This window comes from Eretmochelys imbricata, chromosome 8, assembly GCF_965152235.1.
Source record: "Eretmochelys imbricata isolate rEreImb1 chromosome 8, rEreImb1.hap1, whole genome shotgun sequence".
Lineage (NCBI taxonomy): Eukaryota > Metazoa > Chordata > Testudines > Cheloniidae > Eretmochelys > Eretmochelys imbricata.
In genome coordinates this window covers 190,523-215,634 of record NC_135579.1, presented here as the reverse complement: position 1 = coordinate 215,634, position 25,112 = coordinate 190,523, and the positions used below count along the sequence as shown (strand labels likewise).

Genomic DNA, 25,112 nt, shown 5'->3' with positions numbered 1-25,112 from the left:
GCCCCCTATGCTGTGAAAAGCTGGAGACACTCCATCCCATTGAGAACAATGAGACAGACAAAATGTACGCTTCTCAAAATGGCCACCAACTGTGAGGGCACTTGTGGCTTTAGTCCCATTAACAATAGGAGATGTTCACCATTTTGAAAGAAGGGAGGAGTTCTTGGAATTCTCTGAAGTAGAACATTGCATTCTTCTGCTTCTGCTTAAGGAGAAAGTTTCCGTTATGAAGAACAACAGAAAGAATCACCATTAATTCTGTGGGGGGAAAAAATGAACTCAGGCTGCACTATAGTGAAATGAGTAACTTTTTGGGAAGTTTGAAGAGTTTGTGGTGATCTTTTGAGATTAGGAGCTGAAAAATCTGTCACTATGCAAAATTTATTAAAAGGCCTACTTTTAATTTTAATTCCTAATCTAATTAACAAATTTACTTATACATTCTCAGAAAATTCATTGTTACTCAAGGTAATTTTGGGGACTCTATGCTATATTTCTCATACATAAGATTAGATCATAGTCATAGAAAAGTAGGACTGAAAGGGACCTCGATGAGTCATCTAGTCCAGCCTCCTGAATTGAGGCAGAACTAAGTATTATCTATTCTTAAAAACTCCAGTGACAGAGACTCCATGACCTCCTTAGGTAATTTGTTCCAGTGCTTAACTACCCTCACAGTTGGGAGTGTTTCCTAATGTCTAAACTAAATCTCCCTTGCTGCAATTTAAACCCATTACTACTTGTCCAGTTCTCAGTGGATAAGGAGAACAGTTTACCACCCTTCTCTTTCTAACAACCTTTTACATACTTGAAGATTGTTATAATGTCTCCCCTTAGTCTTTGCTTCCCCAGACTAAACAAACCCAATTTTTTCAGTCTTTCCTCATAAGTCATGTTTTCTAGACCTTTGATCATTTTTGTTGCTCTCCTCTGAACTTTCTTCAGTTTGTCCACATCTTCCTGAAGTGTGGTCGCCCAGAATTGGACACAGTACTCTAGATGAGGTCTTATTAGTGCTGAGTAGAGTGGAAGAATTATTTCTTGTCTTGCTTACAACACTCCTGCTACTACATCCCAGAATGATGTTCGCTTTTTTTGCAACAGTAACTAAGAGCATAAGAATGGCCATAATGGGTCAGACCAATGGGCCATCTAGCTCAGTATCCTGTCTTCTGACAGCAGTCAGTTTCCAGAAGCTTCAAAGGGAATGAACAGAACACAGGAATTGTCAAGTGATCCATCCCCTGTCATCCACTCCCAGCTTCTGGCAGTCACAGGCTAGGGACACCTGGAGCATGGGTTTGTGTCCCTGACCATCTTGCCTCATAGCCATTGATGGATCTATCCTACATGAATTTATCTAATTCTTTCTCTAACCCAATTATACTTTTGGCCTTCACAACATCCTCTGGCAATGAGTTCCACAGATTGACTGTGAATTGGGATTGTTTTCCAATGTGCATTACTTTGGACTTACCAACACTGAATGTCATCTGCCATTTTGTTGCCCTGTCACCCAGTTTAATGAGATCCCTTTGTAACTGTTTGCAATTAGCTTTGGACTTTACTATGTGGGGTAGTTTAGTATCATCTGCTAACTTTGCCACCTCCATTGTTCATCACCTTTTCCACATCGTTTATGAATATGTTGAACAGCATAGGTCCGAGTACAGATCTTTGTGAGACCCTGCTATTTACCTCTTTCCATTGTGAAAACTCACCATTTATTCCTACCCTTTGTTTCCTATCTTTTAAACAGTTACTGATCCATGAGAGGACCATCCCTCTCATCCTATGATTGCTCACTTTGCTTAAGAGCCTTTGGTGAGGAACCTTGTCAAAGTCTTTCTGAAAGTCCACATACACTATATGACTGGATCACCTTTGTCCACATGCTTGTTGACTCCTGCAAAGAATTTTAATAGATTGGTGAGACATGATTTCTCTTTACAAGAGCTGGGTGAACTCTTCCCCAACATACTGTAGCGTTTGTGTATCTGATCATTCTGTTGTTTACTATATTTTTAACCAGTTTGCCTGGTACTGAAGTTATGTTTGTTGTAGAAGAAAGAGAGAGCCCGCACCATGAGGCCTGGTATGAGGCCTGAACTAAAGTAGTAGTTGGGCCCTGATGATATAAAGTAAAGTTAGCTGAAGTCAGGCCCAGTTACATAACATGCCAGCTTGCAAGTTTACAGAACCTGGCAAGAACAGGGGTGGTATTGCAAAACCATAAACATTCCTAAGAAGTGCTAGGCACAGGACACTCATGTAAACACATTCCAGAAGAGTGGTACCAGGACATTTTAATACCAAGTATGGTGTGAACACACTCCCCGAAGACCACAGGGACATACTGACCCCTCCTAAAGATAAGGTCAGGATGACAGCGTAATGGATAGAGATGTTCTGATAGAACCAACATGTATAGGATAAAAGGTGGAACTAGCCACGTCAGAGGGATGATACATAACTTGTTTGTATCAGTGTATAAAGAAGGGTTTCAGACGGGGTGTCTTTGTCCAGCCGAGGGGGGAATGGAAAGTCCTGCCATTCGCTGAGCTGTGTCTATGGCATACATGTGCTGGTGCTAGTGTAACTGTAGACATTGATCTGGGGAGCTTGGACCGTGCTCGTCAACAATAAACCTGGCCAAGTGCCTTTGTTACGGAACCAAGTCTGTGGTCTTTTTGGACAGTTCAATTGGAGTCTGCTGTACAGGCTATCTGATCAGAGCCAATGCAGCATGCAGAGAGCACACACGCAGCCAACAACTGACTATACTTATCAGCCTTTAATTGCCAGGATCACCTCTGGAGCCTTTTTTAAAAATCAGCATTATGTTAGCTTCTTCCAGTCATCTGAAGCTGATTTAAGCTATAGGTTACATACCATAGTTAGTAGTTGTGCGATTTCATATCTGAGTTCCTTCAGAACTATTGGGTGAATACCATCTGGTCCTCGTGACTTATTACTGTTTAATTTATCAGTTTGTTTCAAATCCACCTCTACTGATGCCTCAATCTTGGACAGTCACTCAGATTTGTCACCTTAAAACAATGGCTCAGGTGTGGGGTATCTGTCACATCTTCTGTAGTGAAGACAGATGCAAATAATTCATTTAGCTTCTCTGTAGCAGCTTTGTCTTCCCAGAGTATTCCTTTATAACTTTGATTGTCCAGTGGCCCCATTAATTTTTGGTAGGCTTCCTGCTTCTGGTGTACTTTAAATTTTTTTTTGGTTAGTTTGTGTCTCTTTTGTGAGTTGCTCTTCAAATTCTTTTTTGGCCTGCTTAATTATATTTATATTTGACTTGCCAGAGTTTATATTCCTTCTGTTTTCTTCAGTAGGGTATGATTTGCAATTTTTAAAGGATGCGTTTTTGCCTCTAACCATCCCTTGTACTCTTCTGTGTAGTGATGGCAGCATTTTTTTGGTCCTCTTACTTTTTTATTATTACTTTATTATTATTTATTATTTACTATTCTTATTAGGGGTATACATTTGGTTGGAGCCTTTTGTAGTGTTCTTTAATAGTTTCTATGCAGCTTGCAGGTATCTCACTTTTGTGACTGTTCCTTTTAATTTCCATTTAACTAGTTTCCTCGTTGTTTTAAAGAAAAATGCCAGTGGGTTTCTTTGGCATTTTTCCCTCTGCAAGAATGTTAAATTTAATTACAGTAGGGTCACTATAACTGAGAGGTTCAGCTATATTTACCTCTTGGACCAGATTCTGTGCTTCACTTAAGACTAAATCAAGAATTGCCTCTCCTCTTGTAGGTTCCAGGACTAGCTCTCCAAGAAGCAGTCATTCATCGTGTCTAGAAATTTTATCTCTGCATCCCATTCTCTGGTGACATGCACCTAGTCAATATGAGGATAGTTGAACTCCCCCATTATTAGGTTTTCTGTTTTTTGTAGCCTATTTAACCTCACTGAGCATTTCACAATCACCACCACCATACTGGTTAGGTGGTCAGTAGTATATTCCTACTACTACAGACTTATTATTCAATCATGGAATATTTATCCATAGAGATTCCATGGAGCAGTTTGATTTATGCAAGATTTTTACTTTGACTCTATGCTTTTTCACAGATAGTGCCATTCCCCCACCGGCACGACCTATCATGTCATTGCAATATATTTTATACACTGGTATTACTGTGTCCCTCTGATTATCCTGATTCCATCAAGTTTTTGTGATACCTGTCATACCAGTATACTCATTTTGATACCAGGCACTTGAGTTCATCCATCTTAGTATCTTATAGTATGTATACAAACAGTTATGAAATTTGTCAATATTTCGTTGTCTGCCTTACGTGATGTAATTGAATGAGACTCTTTTTTTTGTTTGACTGTTTCTCTTCAGTTCCCGTCTACACTTTATCAACTTCTATCCTATCATCTTTTAAAGGGACACTATATCCTATTATAAATCCACCCCTAGGGATGTCTCTGTCTGAACCGTGTGCTCCTCCACACCTGTTGGCTTTCGCCAACCCCTCAGTTTTGAAACTCCTGTATTACCTTTTAAATTTTACATGACAGCAGTCTGGGTCTGTTTTGGTTTAGATGAAGCCCATTCTTCCTGTATAGTCTTGTCCTTTCCCAAAATGTTCCCTAGTTCCAAATAAGCCTAAATCTCTCCTCCCAACACCATAGTCTCATCCACACATTGAGAACCTGAAGTTTTGCCTGTCTAACTGGCCCTCCTCATGGAACTGGAAGCATTTCAGAGAATGCTGCCATGAAGGTCCTGGACTTGAATCTCTTACCTGGCAGCCTAAATTTGGTCTCCAGGACCTCTCTCCTACCTTTCCCTATGTCATTGGTACCTACCTGCACCACAACTACCAGTTTCTCCCCAGCACTGCACGTGTGTCTATTCAGATGTCTCAAGAGGTACACAACTTTTGCACCCGTCAAGCAATTAACCATGCAGTTCTCCCAGTCATCTCAAACCCAACTATCTATATTTTTAATAGTCAAATCCCCCATTACTATTTCCTGTCTTTCCTAGTGACTGTGGTCCTCTCCCCAGGAGGGGTATCCTCAGTGCGAGAGGGATACCATGACATTTGCTAGAAGGAGGGTTCTCAACGATGGGATCATTTCCCATTACACTGTTGACTCATTCACTTTGTGATCTACTATAACCCTCAATCCTTTTCTGTAGTAGTCCTTCCAAGGCAGTCATTTTCCATTTTGTATTTGTGCAATTGATTGTTCCTTCCTAAGTGAAGTACTTTGCTTTGTCCTAACTGAAGGACATTTGTCATCCTATTTATTTCAGACCACTTCTCCATTCAAGATCATTTTGAATTCTAATGTTGAATCTCTGCTTTAAGTGCAAAACTTAATCAAGTTAAAATATAGTATGTTCAGCCATTGATACATGTTATTGTAATGCATACAGACACAATTTGGGGGACAAATTAAGTTTGAATATCCCCTCTTCTGGAAAGATTCATTTTAAAGCCAGAAAGGGAAGAATGATCTAGTCGGACCTGCATAACACAAGCCATTAAAATCTTACTTGGTTGTTTCTTCATCAACTCTAAACTTCTTTTTGAGCAATAACATATCTTTTAGTGTGATCTCCAGGCTTGATTTAAAGACTTCAGCTGATGGAGAATCCACAGTGTCCATCACCTTAAATTGTTCCAGTGGCTACTTTTTCAGTTTTTAAGGTCAGGCTTGACAAAGCCCTGGCTGGGATGATTTAGTTGGGGATTGGTCCTACTTTGAGCAGGGGTTTGGACTAGATGACCTCCTGAGGTCCCTTCCAACACAGATATTCTATGATTCTTTAAAATGTGTGCCTTTATTTCTAAAGTCTAAATTTGTCTAGCTTCAGCTTCCAATTTATGTGTTGTCTGCTAGATTAAAGAACCATTTGCTATCAGAAATGTCTTCTCTATGAAGGTGCTTGTATAACATGATCAACTGACCTCTTAACCTTCCCTTTGATAGACTAAATAGATTGAGCCTAAGTCTCCCACTATAAGACATGTTTTCGAGACCTCAGATCATTCTTTTAGCTCTATTTTGAACCTTCATCCAAATTTTCAAAGTCCTTTTTGAAGTGTGAACATCAGAACTGGACACAGTATTCCAGTAATGGTCTCACTGATGCTGTATTTGGAAATAATACTCCTGTGGGAATTCTGGGCCAAAAAATTAAATTCTTTAAATACTTACTTTTTAATTTAAGTATTTTAAAACTCTGCATATTTAATTTGTCAGAATAACACAATATAATCACACCAGTTTCAATTATTTTTGGTCATTTATTTCAAAATACCTGTCAGCAAGTAAGTCTGTAATAACATAGACGACAAAAAAAGATTCAGGAAATATTTTTTGATAATTAGATTCCTTACTAGGCATATTAATAGAGAACTCTGAGTAATAATTGATTTAAACTACAATAAACTACAGAACCATATTTCCCGAACCCCTCAGAAGCCGTACAAAAGTGTCGGGATAATGGAGGAGCTAAGGGAGAGGGAAGTAAATTGCTGGGAAGGAGCCTGGGTATGAACTTGGAGGGTTGTTGGGTATGGGTGGGAAAAGTATGGAACAGGTTTTGGGGGGGGGGGGGGGGGCGGGCGAAGGGGGGGCTGGGGATGGATTGTTAGGGAGCTTCCCCCATGCAGACCCTGGCAGACCTCTAGCCTCTCCAATTCAGTCAGGCACATCTGCCCCTGTCCCCATGTGTTCCTGCATCCCCATGTGTCCTTGCACCCACAGTCCACATGTCCTTCCATCCCACATCAGACACCCATTTCCGCCATCCCCATGTGGTCCTGCATCCCCTTCCCGTCCCTATGTGGCTGTATAACCCCTCCCCCTGTCCCCATGTGTGTCTGTGCCCCCACCCAGCCACTCCCCTATCCCTGTACCCTCTCCACCTGTCCCCATGTGTGTCTGTGCCCCCACCCAGCCATTCCCCTGTCCCTGTGCAGCTCTGCACCCTGTCCCCCATCACCATGTGGCCCTGTGCCTTCACTCCTATTCGGCCCCTGCTCCAGCCTGTTCTCCCTCACTAGCCCTTATGATCCCCTGGCTCCTGACCTGACCCGCTGCAAAGAAGGCAGGCCTCTTTCTCTTCCCTCGCTGGCTGAGAGCTACTGCTTTGTTCTGTTGCCACAGCACCCCCTCATGGGCAAAAGGGGGAACTGCAGCAACATTTAGGCAGAAGCATTTTTCTGCGCAAAAAAATAAAAGTATGCAGGGCTTATTAATTATGCATGTGCGCAGTAGCACAGAATTCCCCCAGGTGTATAATACTGCCTCCCTACTCCTACTTGTTATTTCCCTGCTTATACATCAGAGGATCACATTTGGCCTCTTAGCTGGGAAGTGAGGGGAAGCATGAACAACAAAAGCAAGAAATCTAAGTTACACTTTGTGTGTTTAATTTTTTTTAAATGTTACAATGAAATACAGGAGAATACTAACCTTTGAGTGATTGCACAAGTCTATTCCGATTTAGATGTGTGAGTGCCCCGAGCACAGCTGTTTGAGATTCTTCCCCTAGTGGTATCTGTAGGCTTGGCACTGGCACCCCCTGGTGTCGTGCGCTCATAGCGCCGGTTTAAGGGGCTCCCGCCGAGCCCACGCTCCTCAGTTCCTTCTTATCACCTATGCAGCTGTCGGAACTTCCCCCCCTCTTGCCTTTAAAATAAAGTGCTTTTAGTGGTTTCCACTGTTCCTTCATAGTAAATAGTTAGTTCCATAGTGTAGTAGTTTAGTTTAGGACTGTGATTCCTCTCCATACTCGGAGAGGTGGTCTGTCCCTCCCCGGGTGCCGGGGTTTAAACCGTGCTCTTTGTGCGGCAAGCCTACGCCTACTAGTGACCCTCACTTGAGTTGTCTCAAGTGTTTGGGAGAGGGTCATAGAAAAGAGCGCTGCAACATCTGCTGGGAATTTAAGCCCCATACGCAGACGGACACAGCAACAAGGCTGAAAGTCCTACTTACGGAGATGGCACTGAGACCTGCCTCAGCACTGAGTACTTGGGCATGAGTGCAAAGTGCACTGCCAGCAGGTAGGGGCTCTCAGCACTGGTCCTCCTCAACAGTGCCAAAGAAGCAGCAGCGCCAGGGCAACCAGGAGAAGACTCGCTCGCCAGCACTGAAGGCAGACAAGCGTGCACAGTGGGATAGAGCAAGACCCATGCAGGGCTGTTCTCCCTCCTTGGTACTGCGACAACCGCTGGCAGAGACACCAACGCAGGCACCACAGACCCCAGTAGCGCTTGACTAACCGATGGGTCAGCACCTGGCGAACCAGTTTGTAATGCCATTGACCCCAGAAGCCTACTCCACTGCGAAGGAGCTAATGACTCTCAGTGCCGAGTCCTGCCGGGACACAGGAAGCGGCACCAGCGGTGCCACTCAGTGGCATCGAGGTATTGACTGCCTTTAAGCCGATTTCAAGACCAGCCTCTAGGAAAAACCCACCCCCCTTCATTGCCTCACCAGAAATGTCTCCATGGCACCGATCGCTGGCACCAGGAGGATCGGCCCCACTGTGGTCACCTAGGTGGTTGTCTGCGGCGGCGTCTTCATCGAGCTCTGACTCGGGATTAGATTATTCGAGACATTGGCACAGAAGGGAAGCTCCATGCCAGTCCCCACAGGCAACGCTGCCGTTGGGAGCGCCAGGAGCAGGAATGACCCAAGGGACCTGGCCTATGGGCCTGTGGGGTCCAGTGCCCCTGCAATGGCCTTTTTAGAACCCCTGGGGTTTTCCCCCAGGCCAAGGGATTGGCTTACACTGCTCCTACTCAGCGTGCTCAGACTGTAGCGGCAGCTGTGGTGCACAGAGGCCCTCCAGAGCCAACCCCCGGACCAGTGCAGGAGCAGATCCCAGGACCATTGCCGGCACCAATACCACTACCCAAGTCTGTGAACCCAGGGAAGACACAGCAGGGCACCTATGGCAGCGCACACCTCTTCCTCAGCCTCTCCAGAGGACAAGCTCCTGCGCAGAATCTTTCCTACCGCAGGATGATTTAAGGGCCCACCAAGACTTGTTAAGGAGGGTGGCCTCTAATCTTGGATTGTAGGCAGAGGTCGTCAAGGAAACTTCAGACAGGTTTCTGGATCTTCTGTCAGCTGCAGCCCCTGCTAAGGTGGCCCTGCCCCTACACAATGCCCTTTTGGGACCAATTAAGGCCATTTGGCAGACTCCTGCCTCTATTCCACCCCCAGCAAAGAGGACAGAAAGGAAGTACTTTGTGCCTGCCAAGGGCTGTGAGTTTCTGTTCTCTCATCCTCCTCCCTGGTCCCTCGTGATGGCAGCTGCCAAGGTCAGATGGGGTCTACTCCCGAGCCAAAGGAACCTAAGAAAAAGGATCGTCTGGGGAAAAATTCGTATTCCATGGGGGGGCTCCAGTTGAGGATAACTAACCAGCAAGTGCTGCTGGATTGCCATGATAATAATATATGGGAGGCAATGAACAAATACAGAGACAGACTTCCCCAGGCTAGTGAGCAGGAGTACGCTACGCTTATGGATGAGGGCAAAACAGTAGCCAGAGCCTCCTTGCAGAGACCTTGACGCTGCAGACTCGATGGCTAGATCTATGGCCACAGCTGGGATTGTGTGTAGGAGCTCATGGTTACAGGTGGCAGGGTTCCCCCAAGAAGTCCAGCAGGCAATGCAAGATCTGCCATTTGAGGGACCTTTGCTTTTTTCGGAGCAGACAGACGTCAGGTTCCACAGGGTTAAAGACACCAAGGCAACATTGAAGTCCCTGGGCTTGAAGTCCCAGTCGCAGCCTAGGAGGCAATATAGGCCGCAGCAATATGGCTGTTTTTACCCGCACCAGAATCGTTACGATCATAGGAGGCGTAGGAACAAGGGTTCTGGGTGTAGGCCACACCTGCCTTCTCCTCCTCTGCAGGGCCTTCTCAATCAGCCCAGCATCACTTGGGCGCCTCGAAACACCCATTTTGAGGAGAGCATACCAATTCATCATGATCCAGTTTATCCCTTTTTTTTCTACAGTCTTTCCCACTTCCTCCAGGCCTGGAAATGGATCACCAGCAACCGCTGGGTTCTAAACACTGTTAAGTTTGGTTATACCCTCCAGTTTATTTCACTCCCACCTTCCGCATCCCTCCTTCAGGGACCCTTCTCACAAGCTTCTGCTAGAGCAAGAAATTCAGTCTCTCCTTGAAATGGGAGAGGTGGAGGAGGTCCCAGGTCATCTAAAGGGAAAGAGGTTTTACTCCTGTTATTTTTTTGATATCTCAAGATATCTCACGAGGTTGAAGTTCCGTATAGTCTCCTTGGGATCGATCATCCCATCACTGGATCTAGGGGATTGGTATGCTGTCCTCGACTTAAGATGCATTCTTCCACATATCGATTTTCTAAGGCCACAGAAAATTCCTGAGGTTCTTGGCAAACCAGCGATCTGCAGCCCTGCCATTGGGCCTCTCAGCGGCCCCAAGAGTCTTTACCAATGCATGGCAGTGGTGGCGGCTTTTCCCAGAAGAAGAGCTCATGTATTCCCGTACCTCGACGACTGGCTCATCAAGGGCAGGTCTCAAGTGCAAGTGTAGGCTGACATTTCCCTTATCCAGTCAACCTTCCAGGCACTGGGACTTCTCATCAATGTCCAGAAGTCAACCCTGGTACCCTTGCAGAGGATAGAATTCATAGGAGCAGTCCTAGACTCTCAATGGGCAAAGGCCTTTCTGCCAGAAGATCACTTCCAGGCGATCATGGACCTGATATGTCACATGCAGTCCCAACCAATCACCACGGTCAGGCTCTGCTTGAGTCTACTCGGCCACGTGGCTTCGTGCACGTATGTCGTTCAGCATGCGAGGCTCAGACTCAGACCTCTCCAAGCCTGGTTGTCTACGGTGTACTCCCCTGCAAGACACCACCTGGACAGGGCGGTCACTGTGCCCCCTCAATCCTTGGTTCTCTATTGTGGTGGTTGGATCACCGAGTAGTCTGCGAAGGGATTCCCTTCACAAAGCCTCAGCCATCGGTATTCCCAATCTCCAGTGCCTCGGATCTGGGCTGAGGAGTCACCTAGGGTTGCACAAAACGCAAAGTCAGTGGTCAGCAGAGGACCTACTGCTCCATATCAACGTCAGGGAGCTCAGGATAGTCCGTCTGGCATGCCAGGCATTCTTACCCCACATCACAAACAGAACAGCCTCGATCCTCGAGGACAATGCATCAGCCATGTATTACATAAACAGGCAAGGAGGGGCTCGCTCTTCTCTCCTGTGTCAAGAAGCAATCTGTCTATGGGAATTCTGCATTATTCACTCGATTGAGATCGAGGCCTCTTACCTGCAAGGGGTGCAGAACCAGCTTGTGGACAGGCCCAGCAGATCCTTTTCAACACATCACAAGTGGAGTCTGCACCCAAATATCGCAATGAGCATTTTCCTCCAGTGGGGCTTTCCCCACATAGACCTGTTCGCCACACAGTCCAACAGGAAGTGCCATCAGTTCTGCTCCCTGAGGGGTCACAGCCCAGGCTCCATGACAGATGCTTTCCTACAGGTTGTCACATCACCTGTTCTATGCCTTTCCCCCTATTCTGTTAATCCACAAGGTGGTGACAAAAATCAAACACGACCGGGCTCGGGTCATCCTGATAGCTACAGCATGGTCCCGGAAACACTGGTACGCCACCCTTGTTTGTCTCTCCCTTGGGGCTCCAATCGAGCTTCCTCTGTGCCTGGACCTGATCTCACAAGACCACTGTTGGCTTCTGCATCAGAATCCTCAGCACCCTGCATTTAACGGCCTGGAATCTGCATGGCTGAACCTTGATGAGCAGACTTGTTCAGAGCAGGTTTGTAGAATTCTCTTACACAGCAGGAAGCCCTCCACGAGGTCGGCATACTGTGCAAAGTGGAAGCAATTCTCCCTCTGGTCTGTAGCTAAGGGAGTTGTGCCCATGCAAGCTTTGATCCATCTTATCTTGGACTACCTCTTGTCATTAAAGGAGCAAGGCCTAGCTCTTGCCTCGCTGAAGGTCCACCTGGCAGCCGTTTCAGCATTCCACCTAAAGATTGACAGTAAGTCATTTTTTTTCTCACGAAATGGTAATTCGCTTACTCAAAGGTCTGGAGAGGATATTTCCACAGATAAGGGAACCTCCCCCTGTGTGGGGACTTGAATCTGCTCCTCTCAAAGTTGACGGGACCACCATTTGATCCGCTGGCAGCGTGTTCTCTGCTGCACCTTTCATGCAAGACGGCCTTCTTGATGGTGATTACTTTGGCAAGGAGGGTTTAGGAGATCTGAGCCCTCACAGCAGAACCACCATATACAATTTTCTTTAAAGATAAGGTACAGCTGGGGCCGCAACTGAAATTCCTACCAAAGGTCGTGTCCCAATTCCACTACAACCAGCCTATATTTCTACCGGTCTTCTACCCTAAGCCTCATGTGAATAGGGAAAGGCAACGACTGTGCTCCCTGGTGTGCTCTGGCGTTTTATATTGAAAGAATCAAATGATTTCACAGGTCATCCCAGCTCTTTGTGGCTATGGGTGATAGAATGAAAGGGCTTCTGGTCTCCCAGAGGATCTCATCTTGGATCACATCCTGTATAGGAACATGCTATGACCTCGCAGGCACTCCCCGTCCGTTGAACTTAACGGCCCACTCCACAAGGTCCCAAGCCTCTTCGGCAGCCTTCTTAGCGCAGGTTCCAATCCTGGACATATGCAGACCGGCAACATAGTCCTCCGTGCATACCTTTATAATATACTATGCCATCATACGGCAGGCGAGAGACAATGCCCTCTTTGGATGGTGGTCCTACAGTCAGCTTGTACTTGATCTCCAAGCCAACCTCCAGATCTACTGCTCGCTAGTCACCTAAATTGGAATGGACATGTGCAATCACTCGAAAAAACAGTTACCTACCTTCGTAACTGTTCTTCGAGATGTGTTGCATGTGTCCATTCCAAGACCCGCCCGCCAGGCTCTCTCTCAGAGAGGTCGTCGGTAAGAAGAAACTGAGGAGCGCAGGCTCGGCGGGAGCCCCTTATACCGGTGCTATGAGCATGTGACACCAGGGGGTGCCAGTGCCAAGCCTACAGATACCACTAGGGGAGAAATCTCCAGCGTCTGTGCTCGGGGCACTCGTAGGCCTATATCAGAATGGACATGTGTAATACATCTCAAAGAAGAACAGTTACGAAAGGTAGGTAACCGTTTTTTTCATAACTTTAAAGAATAAAATGGGGTGTTAGGTTTGGTTTGAATCGTAGGTGGTGGTCACCTTAGTTTAGTAGTTTTACTACTTAAGGTAGCAGATGGTTCAGCAAATTTTCCAAGCCTTAACTGTATAGGACAGTCCATAGCACTCCTAACCTTGTACTGACTTGTTCACCAGTTCTTCTGCTATCGGAATTTCCTTGACGGAAAGGAACTTGCATAACTTACACCCAAGAGCTGTTATCCTTATGTAACAGCCTCTTCTCTTTCTGTTTACATTGAAGAGATGTTATCCTTATGTAACAGAAAGACAAGAGGCTGTTACACCCAAGAGGAGTTATCCTTATGCCAGTTATGGAAGACTAAACTTGTCCTGTGGGTTTTTATCTTCTAGGGGGCCAAGAGCAAAGCCAGTCTGCCCAATTTCCTGGATCATATAATTGCTTCTGTGGTGGAGAATAAGAAGACATCTGATGCTGCAAAACGAGCAAGTAACTTGGCTGATACACAGAGAGAGGTGAAGGAAATGGTAATGGGATTAAACGTGCTGGATCCCCACACCTCCCATTCCTGGCTGTGTGATGGAAGGCTCTTGTGTCTTCATGACCCCAGCAATAAAAACAACTGGAAGATCTTCAGGGAGTGTTGGAAACAGGGCCAGGTAAGAGAAAATAAATAGGCAGGTTTTCTCATTGGAGACCCTGGTGCCGGTATTTTGAAAGCAGTATTGCACTGATAGCCTGCGGGCTGCTTTAAGCTCTTCTACTCCTACTCTTGAAGGTCAGTGACTGTGCAATTTTGTGTGAAGTATGAGGAAGGGTATAAAATAAAATTGAATTTTGTGGCATTCCATATGACTATTTGAGAGGAATGTTTCTTAACATATAGCAACAGATGCTATTAGGTTAGAAGTGTAGATTTATTTATTTACATAGACGTTGCTTCCCTGGATCCCTTTGTGATGGGGAGGATGTAGAATCAGACTAACCTCCAAGGACAGCTGCACATTGAAACTGAAATTTTATTTGGTGACTTGCCTCTTAATCGCTCTTTTGCTTGATGTGCAAGGATTGGATTTATATGTAAAAGGAAACTGATTTCTGGTGCCTTTCTTCTGTGTGGTGTTGGCCAAGAATTTCCCAGTTCTTGAGAATGAGAGAGAGTTGGCTGGATATGCAATAAATTTGGCAAATCATGGAATGAGCACCTGCCTTTCTTTCCTCAGCCTGTGCTGGTCTCGGGAGTCCATAAGAAGCTGAAGTCAGAGCTCTGGAAACCAGAGGCCTTCAGCCTAGAATTTGGAGACCAGGATGTTGATCTGGTGAACTGCAGGAACTGCGCCATAATTTCAGATGTGAAAGTGCGTGACTTCTGGGATGGCTTTGAAATCATTTCCAGTAAGTGCAGGCTGATGGCAGAATAGCACATTTCATTATTTTACTTCTCTCTCCCCCTTCTTCCCCCCCACAGTAGATTGTTTTTGTGTTCTAACTGATGCCCCTCTTGCTGTAAAGTCCATGCCGCTCCTTAAATAACTGGGGCTCACTACAGAGTGGATGATGGAACAGTGGAGAATAAGGTTATGCTAAGTGCAGCTTGGCCTATCAAACGATTTCAAACAGCAGATAACTCAGGTTTACAGTAGTGTGTATTGATGCACCTGTCAAAGAGGATCAGTATCCTAGGAGGTCAGTACTCTAATGTTTCTGTTTAGAGACCATGTGGGATGTCTTTCAATTTCTCTCCTACTGCTTTTTGTCTTTACCTCTTTCTTCTGTGCTGTTATAATTGCTTCTGTGGAACAGCTAAGTTGAAGTTAGTTTTACATTTCACAAATGATAACAAATCTTACTGCCTCCATTTTTGCCTTCCCCGGTAATAAGTTTCCAAAATTTTGGCTCTGCCGCTGTCTCCCACACTTCATCCTTGAGGTTGGCTACTTCAGAGCTCTGGAAGAATGTATGTAGTAGTCAAGGCATATTGGTGGAGGACAAGTGTTTGAAGTGGCTCTCTGCTAGTTTCTTGAATACCTCCTTCAGATGTGGGAGGTTTGGCAACAGGAAGGAATTTTCAGTGTAATCTAGATCCAGAGATGATTTCTTGGGCAAACTATGGTATGTTGACAGCAAACTGTAGAGAGGGAATAGTATTGTCAGAAAGGGTGCAAGGTGCTCCCAGACATCTTTCACCTGACAAAATGGGCATGCATTCATATCACAGCAATTGTAAAATGTCTTACTCTATGAATATGATGTATTCTGTGAAACGGGGAGGTATGCATTCCAGCTGGTGTTCAACATATTGGTTGCTACCTTTGAGTAAGAGCGTCACCCAGATGTATGATTGTCTAAGAAGCACATTACTCGTTCCTTGCATTGGGCAGAAAGGATTTTGGGGTGGGTTGGAAGCAGTCCAAGTTGGCAAAAGTGATATAAGGTGGGATTTTCAAAATCACTCAACATTGACCTAAATCTGCTGCTGTTGAAGTCAATGGTAAAACTTTGACCTCAGTGGAAGTAGAATAAGGGTGAATGATTAAGAAAACTCCACCTTTCAGGCCCAGAAAAGTTCTGCAGGGTGAGATTTAGCAGGTTTGAGGGATCCCTCAGCCTCTGTTTTGGGGGTGTGGTGTCTCTCCCCCTCCTCTTTTTGATGAGTCAAAACTTGTTTTTTGTTTTTGTTTGTTTGTATATTCTAGTACTGCCTAAGCCCAAACTGAGGTCAGGGTCCATTGTATGCTGGGCAGTATACAAAGTCTCTGCCTGAAGGAGTTTACAATCTAAATAAATAATACAAAGGGCGGTGGGAAAGGATGTAACATGCTGAGTAAAATTTGTCTGTCTCTTGCAGAGCGTCTGAGGTCAGATGATGGGCAGCCAATGGTACTGAAACTAAAAGACTGGCCTCCAGGGGAGGATTTTAGAGACATGATGCCTACGAGGTAAGTGAGCTGAACGGCAGAACTTACAGGATTCTGTGTTACACTTGTGCTTATTCAGCAATATAGTTCTGTTGGTGCTGTCGTCCTACTCCTGTACTCTCTGCTGTACCTCTTTAGGTTTGAGGATTTGATGGAGAACCTCCCTCTCCCAGAGTATACCAAGAGGGATGGCAGACTGAATCTGGCCTCTAGACTGCCGAGTTACTTTGTACGGCCTGATCTGGGTCCCAAAATGTACAACGCATATGGTATGTGTAAAAAGGTCTGGAGAAGGCCTTTTTTTACTATTCTTTACCACATTGTCTCTATCCTTTGAGCTGTGTCCAGTGAATAATTGGAACATACAGAAGCTAGTGCAATGAACTGTCCTACAGTGCATTAGCTTATATCATAGTGTTGGTTTAATAAGACACTTGTGCCTTTAAATTTGCTTATTTTTTTCTCCATAAGATGCCATGTATATTTTTGGCTCCTACTGTGCATGGTGATAGCTCTTTAGAAATGTGTGTAAACTAGTATTAATATACACAAGAATAATGATATGTAGCTTTAAGAATCAGAGGGGAAGCTGTGTTAGTCTGTATCCACAAAAACAATGAGGAATCCAGTGGCACCTTAAAGACTAACAGATTTATTTGAGCATAAGCTTTCGTGGGTAAAAAACCCACTTTTTCAGATGCAAGAAGTGGGTTTTTTACTCACAAAAGCTTATGCTCAAATAAATCTGTTAGTCTTTAAGGTGCCACCAGACTCCACGTTGATATGTAGCTTTATATTCCATGACTGTTAATGCACTAGGAGGATCTGATGACCTGAGTATTGAGAATTTAAGATACTTGTCTTGCAACCCCCTAAGGATACCTTTACTCACAGGGAATAGCCCCATTGATTTAAATGGAACTACTTATGTGCTTAAAAATTAGCATGTATATAAGTGTTTCCAGTATCACGGGCTAGAACTGTGTATTTATCAAACTTTTTTCTTAATGACATAAAATCATTGTCTCCCCAAAATCTCTTCAGTGTTAACAATGAAAAGTTATTTAGGCCTTAAATACATTAAAGAAGTTATTGTAAACTTTTTTGTACAGTGTCCAAAAATTTCAAAAATAGCATAAAGTTAGGGTCCTGATCCCATATTTAGACAGAGAAGGGAGGGATTTTCAAAGCCACCTATGTGATTTATGAGCGTAAGTCCCACTTCAATCTACAAACACTGATGGAGAAATATAGCCTAGTTGAAGAACTTCATTTCTTTACTTGTGGAAGTTCAGTATATCAGAAATGGGGTTTGGTTGCAAATATATCAATGGCTGTTCTCTTGTCAAACACAAAACTGACTCTTATCTCAGTAAGCATGTTAATGAGGCTCTGGGCTTGTTTTTTTAGCATAGAAGCACATTTTAAATACGAAATTTCTGACTAGAAAAAAAACGAATATCTGAAATCTCCACTTTAGAAATTTAGACCTATAAAGTGGAAAGAGTAAAGAACTAGCAACATGTAAATACAATCTGATTTTGACTTTAAAAAAAACATTTTTCTAAAAAAAAAAAAAAAAAAATCAAAAACCTGCATGATTTTATCCACGCCCAAAACTAAAGATGATTCTTCAAGCATAGCACATACCTCTGCCCCCACAAAGTAGGCACATGAAAGGAAAATACTGGCATAACTTTAAAAGTAAATTGCAAAGGTTTTGCTAAAAGTTTAACTTTGCAAGATAAATGAGGTGTAGAGTTTTTTATAGTCAGGGTAACTAACCATTGGAAGGAACAACAGGCCTAAGGATACAGTGGATTCTCCATCACTTGAAGCCTTTAAATCAGGATTAGTTGTTTTCTAAAACATATGGTTTAGCACAATCACAAGGTACGGGCTTAAATCCAGGAATTGCTGGAAGAAATTCCATGGCCTGTTACATCAGAGGCCAAACTTCTAACCATAAAATCTCTAAACCACCACCGTACAATCTTGAGAAATCAGAGTTGGACTGCTTTGTTTCTTTACCATAGTGACATCAAAAGTACCACATATAAAGGAATTAAAACAGAGGTTTACAATAATGCGGTTCTTTCCAATCTTTGTTTATGGTGCTTGGTGCTACTCAAGCCATGGAATCAACATGATCTGAAGGTCACATTTCCCAGTATTTTGAGAGACTTGTCTTAGATGTTTGCTTATACAGCACCCAAAGTGTTCCAGAAACTGTACAGAGCTTAGTCTAATCCGGCAACATAGAGATGGAGGATAGGCTGCAACAAAAAGCAGACTGATTAGCAGTGAAGGCTAACTTATTTTGTCTGATTTTCATTATTTTTATTATCTTTTATTAACTTCTTGGGTGGATGGGGAATGAAAGGAGATGGACAGATTTATTTAAAATACTGTTTTAAATTTTAAAACAGTTATCAATATCTTTTTCCTCTCTTAGAATATGAGTTTGTAGGACTCTTTAAACTGCACTTCAACTTTTGCAATAAAAGCTCATACATACTTCAGTGTTCTATGCTATTTGGATACAAAGGTGTTCGTTTTTTAAAAATGAAAAAGCGAAAACATAACCAAGAGTAGTTTCACAATAAATGAATACTCGCTGTTTTACTCAGCCTAGTTATGGGCCCCAGGAAAATAAAAAAGGAATAAATATTCACCCTCAATATACTATGAAGGTAGCATGAATACAGAAAATACTTATTAAAATTATTTCTCTGTGTTCATACACAGACCTGAAGAAGAGCTCTGTATACGCTCCAAAGCTCGTGTCTCTTGCCAACAGAAGTTGGATTCAGTAAAAGATACTATCTCACCCACCTTGACTCTCTAATATCCAGGGACCAAAATGGTTACAACACCACTGCATACATATGCTTTCTTCACAGCTTAAAAAAAAAAAAGGGAAAAAAGCTTTTGAGATGTATTTCAATTCTATAAATAAATGGCTATGACCTTTGCATGTTAGTCCATAAACTAAAAGTATACCTACTTCTGGAAAGAAAATCCTTTTTCCTTATCCTGCGTTGGCAAGGCTTTCATATCTAAAAATTTTAGACACCCAGGTTTGAAAATTCTGACACCAGTTCAGCGCTAAAATAGACATCTGAATAAAAATGGCCTGAATTTAAAAGGTGCTGAGCAACTGCAGTTCCTGTTCACTTCAGTGGGATTTATGCATGCACAGCACCCTTAAAAATCAGGTCACTTTTATTTAGCTTCCTAAATCAATGTTTAGTGCCTAATTTCAGGCATCCAGGTTTGAAAATTTTGGCCTTGGTCTTTATAAGTGGAAAATAATTAATTTAGATCTTCCAGATTCTTTCTGCTCCAATATAAAAGTTCAGCCTTCAAAATGAAAAAGATTCCTCCTCCTCCTAAACTGAATCGTTAAATCCATGTTCCCTATTACAGATTTATCTTAAAACCTGTTTTTTCATTAGTCACATGTGATGTAAAATATGGTTCTTGTCTTCTGACGCTCTTATAATCACAATATTAGATGACTGTAGCAATCCATCCAGGCAAATGTTCTAATGCCTGGAGCACAACAGGTGAGGCTGGAAGCCTGTAAACTTTCTTCTTTGCAGGAGACCTAAAATTTGGTTTTAGCAGGTTCTGAATACCATGAATTACAGTTCCATCGTACCTTCTATTCGAGGAGTGGGCAAACTTTTTGGCCCAAGAGCCACATCATAGAATATCAGGGTTGGAAGGGACCTCAGGAGGTTATCTAGTCCAACCCCCTGCTCAAAGCAGGACCAATCCCCAACTAAATCATCCCAGCCAGGGCTTTGTCAAGCCTGACCTTAAAAATCTCTAAGGAAGGAGATTCCACCACCTCCCTAGGTAATGCATTCCAGTGTTTCACCACCCTCCTAGTGAAAGTTTTTCCTAATATCCAGCCTAAACCTCCCCCACTGCAACTTGAGACCATTACTCCTTGTTCTGTCATCAGCTACCACTGAGAACAGTCTAGATCCATCCTCTTTGGAACCCCCTTTCAGATAGTTGAAAGCAGCTATCAAATCCCCCCTCATTCTTCTCTTCTGCAGACTAAATAATCCCAGTCCCCGCAGCCTCTTCTCATAAATCATGTGCTCCAGCCCCCTAATCATCTGGGTGGCGAAATTGCATGCAGGGCCATGAATGTAGGGCTGGGGCAGGGAATTGAAGTACACAGTGTGGGAGGGGGTACGGTGTGCAGGAAGGAGCTTAGGGCAAGGGGTTGGGGTGCAGGAGGGGGTGTGGAGTGCGCGAGGGGGCTCGGGGCAGGGGGTTGGGGGGCAGGAGGCGGTTGGGGTGCAGGCTCCAGCCTAGCGCCACTTACCTGGAGTGGCAGCAGGGCACACCAGGGCCAGGGCAGGCTCCCTGTCTGCCTGCCCTGGCCCCGTGCCGCTCCCGAAAGTGGCCAGCACCATGTCCCTATGGAGGGTGGGCAGAGGGCTCCATGCGCTGCCCTTGCCTGCGGGTACCTCCCCTGAAGCTCCCATTGGCCACGGTTTCCTGTTCCCGGCCAATGGGAGCTGTGGGGGGCGGTGCCTGCAGGCGAGGGCAGTGCACAGAGCCCTCTGCCCCAGAGGCTGCAGGGACATGATGCCGGCCGCTTCTGGGAGCGGCGCGAGGCCCGGGGTGTCATGGGGGTGGCAATTCTGCGGGCCGGATCCAAAGCCCTGATGGGCTGGATGCGGCCCGTGGGCGGTAGTTTGCCCACCCCTGTTCTATTTTCATACTATGTAAAATCTTTCTTGTAATATTTTGCAAAAAATCTTGTTTCATAGGCAGCATTATATTTACCTTAAATTGCTGCAGCTCACTGAGCCTTTGTAGGTAGATGTTCTTGTCTAATTATAATTTAGAAGTGTTTCTTGGAGAAGCTCATGTGCCCCTTCCAGTTTTGAAACCCACTGAGAAAAGATGTCTGTTAGCCTCCTGTCTAGAATCCTGAGCTAGCATTAATGCCCCACTTTACTAGGTGCTGTACAGAGTAACGCCTGGTCTACGCGACAGACACACAACGGTATAACTACGTCGCTCGGGGGTGTGAAAAATCCACGCGCTTGAGCAACGTAGTTATACCAAACACCCCCACCCACCTGCGTGTAGACAGCGCTGTGTCAATGAGAGAGCTTCTGCTGACCTAGCTGCTGCCTCTCAGGAAGGGGGATTAATTACGCTGACGGGAGTAGCTCTCCTCCTGGTGTAGCAGCATCTGCAGCGGCACAGCTGCTCAGTACATGAAGACAAGCCCTAAGAAAATCCTTTCTCAGAGTTTACAGCTTAAATAGTCAGGACACAGAGTAGTGCGGAGAAGATAAACAAGCAGAGTAACAGCATGATGGTCTGCAAACTTCAAATCCATTAATTTATATCCTTTTTTTTAATTTTTGGATAGGGTTTTTTGGGAGGAGATTTCCTAAACCAAGATAAAGGAAAGAGGGGACACTACAGAGAGGAGGACGAGGGGACAGAGGATGGGAGAAGGGAGGAAAAGGGGAATGAAAATGCAAGTACCAGTAAAGCAGGGGAGAGAATTTTTGCTAAGAGCACTGCCAAAGCACGTCCCCTCGCTACAGCTGGGAACAAATGACCTGTAGATACACAAAGCTGCAGAGCACAAATTCAGACTTTTGTCTTCAAAGAGTTAATTATCCCCCTTATAAACAGGGACAGACTTCTAACATGCTGTTTTTGTACTAAACTTTTAACTAGCTTCCAATAAATTTGCAATTTTTTCATGTCTAGGAAAAATAAGTATGAAAAATCAACCTTTTCAGTTCTGTTACAAGCTAAGCATTGTTGCTGGGATGATAGCAGAAAGCAAAAGTAGCACACATAGTGGGAAGCATTCCCACCCTCCAAAAAGAGGATGTTTTTGTAGGAATTAGATCTTGCTTGTTTTACAATATTAATCTTTTTACTCCCCTCTTTTTTCATAGGGTTAATAACTGCAGAAGACAGGCGAGTTGGTACAACCAATCTCCATTTGGATGTGTCTGATGCTGTTAATGTCATGGTGTATGTTGGCATCCCCATTGGGGAAGGAGCCCATGATGATGGTAATATTTTAGATAACTCTCTCTGGACATTTTGGGGTGTAGAAGGAGGTCTTCCATGGGTTGTTCAAAAGGCCTTGAAATCTTTGCCAGCTATAAACTGCCTTGGCTATTTGGGCTATGTCTCAGTAGACGTTCAGAGGCGTAGACAGTGGTCACTAGTCATTAATGCTTTTTCTAGGACATTACTATGAAAGTAATGGTGGTGTTGTAACTGGATAGTTCTAACCCTTCCTTGGGGGGAAAAACAAAGGTTACTCTAGTCTCAGACTAGAGATTTCTTATGACTAAGTTATCATGCTTCCTTCCAGTTAGCTATTGACTAGCACAATGGCAAAGTTTGTTATGCCAACTTTTGCATGTTAAATACAGGAGCTGTAAATTCATGTGACCTTGTTCAGCTTTTGTGTGGATCCTCCTTTCAGAAGTACTGAAAACAATTGATGAGGGAGATGCTGATGATGTGACAAAGCAGCGAATCCATGAAGGGAAAGAGAAGCCTGGAGCGCTGTGGCACATCTATGCTGCCAAGGATGCTGAGAAGATCCGGGAACTTCTCCGAAAGGTATGATGGTGACTGAAGGAGCTTATGGCCTGACTGGGTCCTAGAAAGGTTTATCAATGCGGGTGTTAAGATTCAAGTTGAGTCTGCTCCAGCTGACGCTCATGAGCACATATACAGATGCACCTACAAAAATCCCAAATGTTTCCCTCTTCTGTGAATGTGGTTTAAGAAAATGACATGTACAGCTGGTCATATATTCAGTGACAAACCACTATTCTGCTGCCTGGATATGGTTTATACTTGTAAATCTGTATGGGCACAATGTCACAGTTTGAGAAAACTGGGAATGAGTTTACGCCCAAGCATGGAAGAAGTGTAAACTTTCACTGTGGGCTAAGACCACAGGGGTGAATGTGGAAGGGATACTTACTGGTATAGATGCTTTGACCTTAAAAGTATTTATGATCTGAGCTGGTAGTATCTCATATTGAAGTAGCTTAAGATCGTGTTTGTCCCCAGTACGTTGGTGCAAAGTACTTTATGAAAAGTAGTACCACTGAACTGCAATATCTTTGTATAAATGTTTTTGTATCTTTTGTATTAGGTTGGAGAAGAACAAGGCCAAGAAAATCCCCCGGATCATGATCCAATTCATGACCAAAGTTGGTACCTGGACCAGACCCTACGTAAGCGTCTTTATGAGGAGTATGGAGTACAAGGCTGGGCAATAGTGCAGTTCCTAGGAGATGCTGTGTTTATTCCTGCAGGTGCCCCCCACCAGGTAAATGTCATGCTGTAGAGGCCATAAAGATGATGGCAAGTGAATTTGGGACACTATAAAACTGTAGTAGTTTGGATTTATAATTTGGCTCCTGAAAGAACTCTGAAGTAAGGCTGCTGTCTTGGGCTCTGCAGTTCTAACAGTACAGTTCTACAGGAGTTATTTAATAGTGCTCAAGCATCACATTGAGCACAATATATATAGCTAAATAAAATTATGTGGCATATTGTGGGTGGGTGTATAAAGTAATGGGATGAAATTAAGAAAGGGAACAATTAGGATGCATGTGAGGGAAAAAAAGGAGATCTTCTTAGGCCACTGAAGAGAATCCCAAGGAAGTAGTGGAAGCCCCATCACTTTGGACATCTAAATCTATGGTAGCTAAAATACTAGAGCAGGGTTTCCCAAACTGTGGTATATGAGGTTGATGGTCTGTCAGTTCACTTCACAGCACTTTTTTTTTAAGAAGATAGCCTGTGAACCGACAAAGTTCACTAAAGAATGTACTGTGGAGAGATGGGCCAGCTGGGATCCAACAGGGTTTTTGCTTCTCTAACTTAAGATACAATTCTGTGAATTATCTTGCAGGAAACTGGAGTGTTTCAATCTTTTTGGTAGATGTGTGTGCAGGAACCTATTGTCCATGGAATTCATTGGCATTAATTCTGTTTTGGGTCATTCAGTCTTGTGGTGTATCTAACATCTAATACTATTATTTTTTTCAGGTTCATAATTTGTACAGTTGCATTAAAGTGGCAGAAGATTTTGTATCTCCAGAACACGTAAAGCACTGCTTCCGCCTGACCCAGGAATTCAGGCACCTCTCTAACACTCACACAAACCATGAGGATAAACTGCAGGTAACTATCAGTCCATCCTGCGGGAACAATCTCTGCGTAGATCCTGTATGTTGGAAGTTTTGAAGTCACTTATGAACATGCATATGGCTAGTGAATCAGGAAAAATAAATACTTTACAACTTTGGAGCTTTTAATTTGATAGAAGTATTCCATATTTTTGGCAAAAATCTACATCCTGGGATTTGGCTACCTAAGCAAAAGACTAGCACTAACCTCAATTGAGCTGTCCCTGGAAAGTAACACTTTCATCCTTACATGATGGATCATATTGCTTGGCTCATAAATTATTAAGCTCTGGTGAGGGGAAATGACAGAAGACAAAGCCACCTATTAAATCTCTTGAGTATTGTTGCATGAAGGATTTTACCTTTGTTTCATCACAAGCAAAAACTGTTCTATTTATAATTATAAAACAAATCACGACCCTCCAGGTTGAGAAATATTGATATAGTATATAGAGCTGTATTCACAAGTCATTGCCTATGTGAAATTTTAGTTTGTACTGACTTCACTAGTGCTTTTCATATAGCCTGTTGTAAAACTAGACAACTATCTGGATGAGTTGACGAACCTCCTGGAAGAACTCTGCATACTCTGAGGGGTACATGTATGCCTAGTTGAGAACCACTGCACTAGACTACATTATTCTTCTGATACAATGATGCAGATGCACAAGTGCATCCTTAGATGAGTAAGTTGACACAGAGTTAGTGGAAATAGAAAAGCTAGTAGTTGCATTCTTTAAAACAGGTG

General features: G+C 43.8%; 1 protein-coding gene across 4 annotated transcripts in view; it reads left to right on the top strand.

Annotated features, from left to right (window-relative positions):
* The window catches only part of KDM3B (lysine demethylase 3B), a 135,985-nt gene that overhangs the window by 106,339 nt on the left and 4,534 nt on the right, over positions 1–25,112 (top strand). For 3 of the 4 annotated variants that reach the window (XM_077823741.1, XM_077823742.1, XM_077823739.1), the window contains 8 exons: positions 13,617–13,883; positions 14,448–14,619; positions 16,073–16,163; positions 16,281–16,411; positions 22,097–22,216; positions 22,639–22,778; positions 23,323–23,499; positions 24,225–24,359. In XM_077823741.1, the coding sequence (XP_077679867.1) occupies positions 13,617–13,883; positions 14,448–14,619; positions 16,073–16,163; positions 16,281–16,411; positions 22,097–22,216; positions 22,639–22,778; positions 23,323–23,499; positions 24,225–24,359 (1,233 nt within the window). The remainder of the gene's footprint in view (positions 1–13,616; positions 13,884–14,447; positions 14,620–16,072; positions 16,164–16,280; positions 16,412–22,096; positions 22,217–22,638; positions 22,779–23,322; positions 23,500–24,224; positions 24,360–25,112) is intronic. The other variant, XM_077823740.1, reaches the window with a different exon arrangement.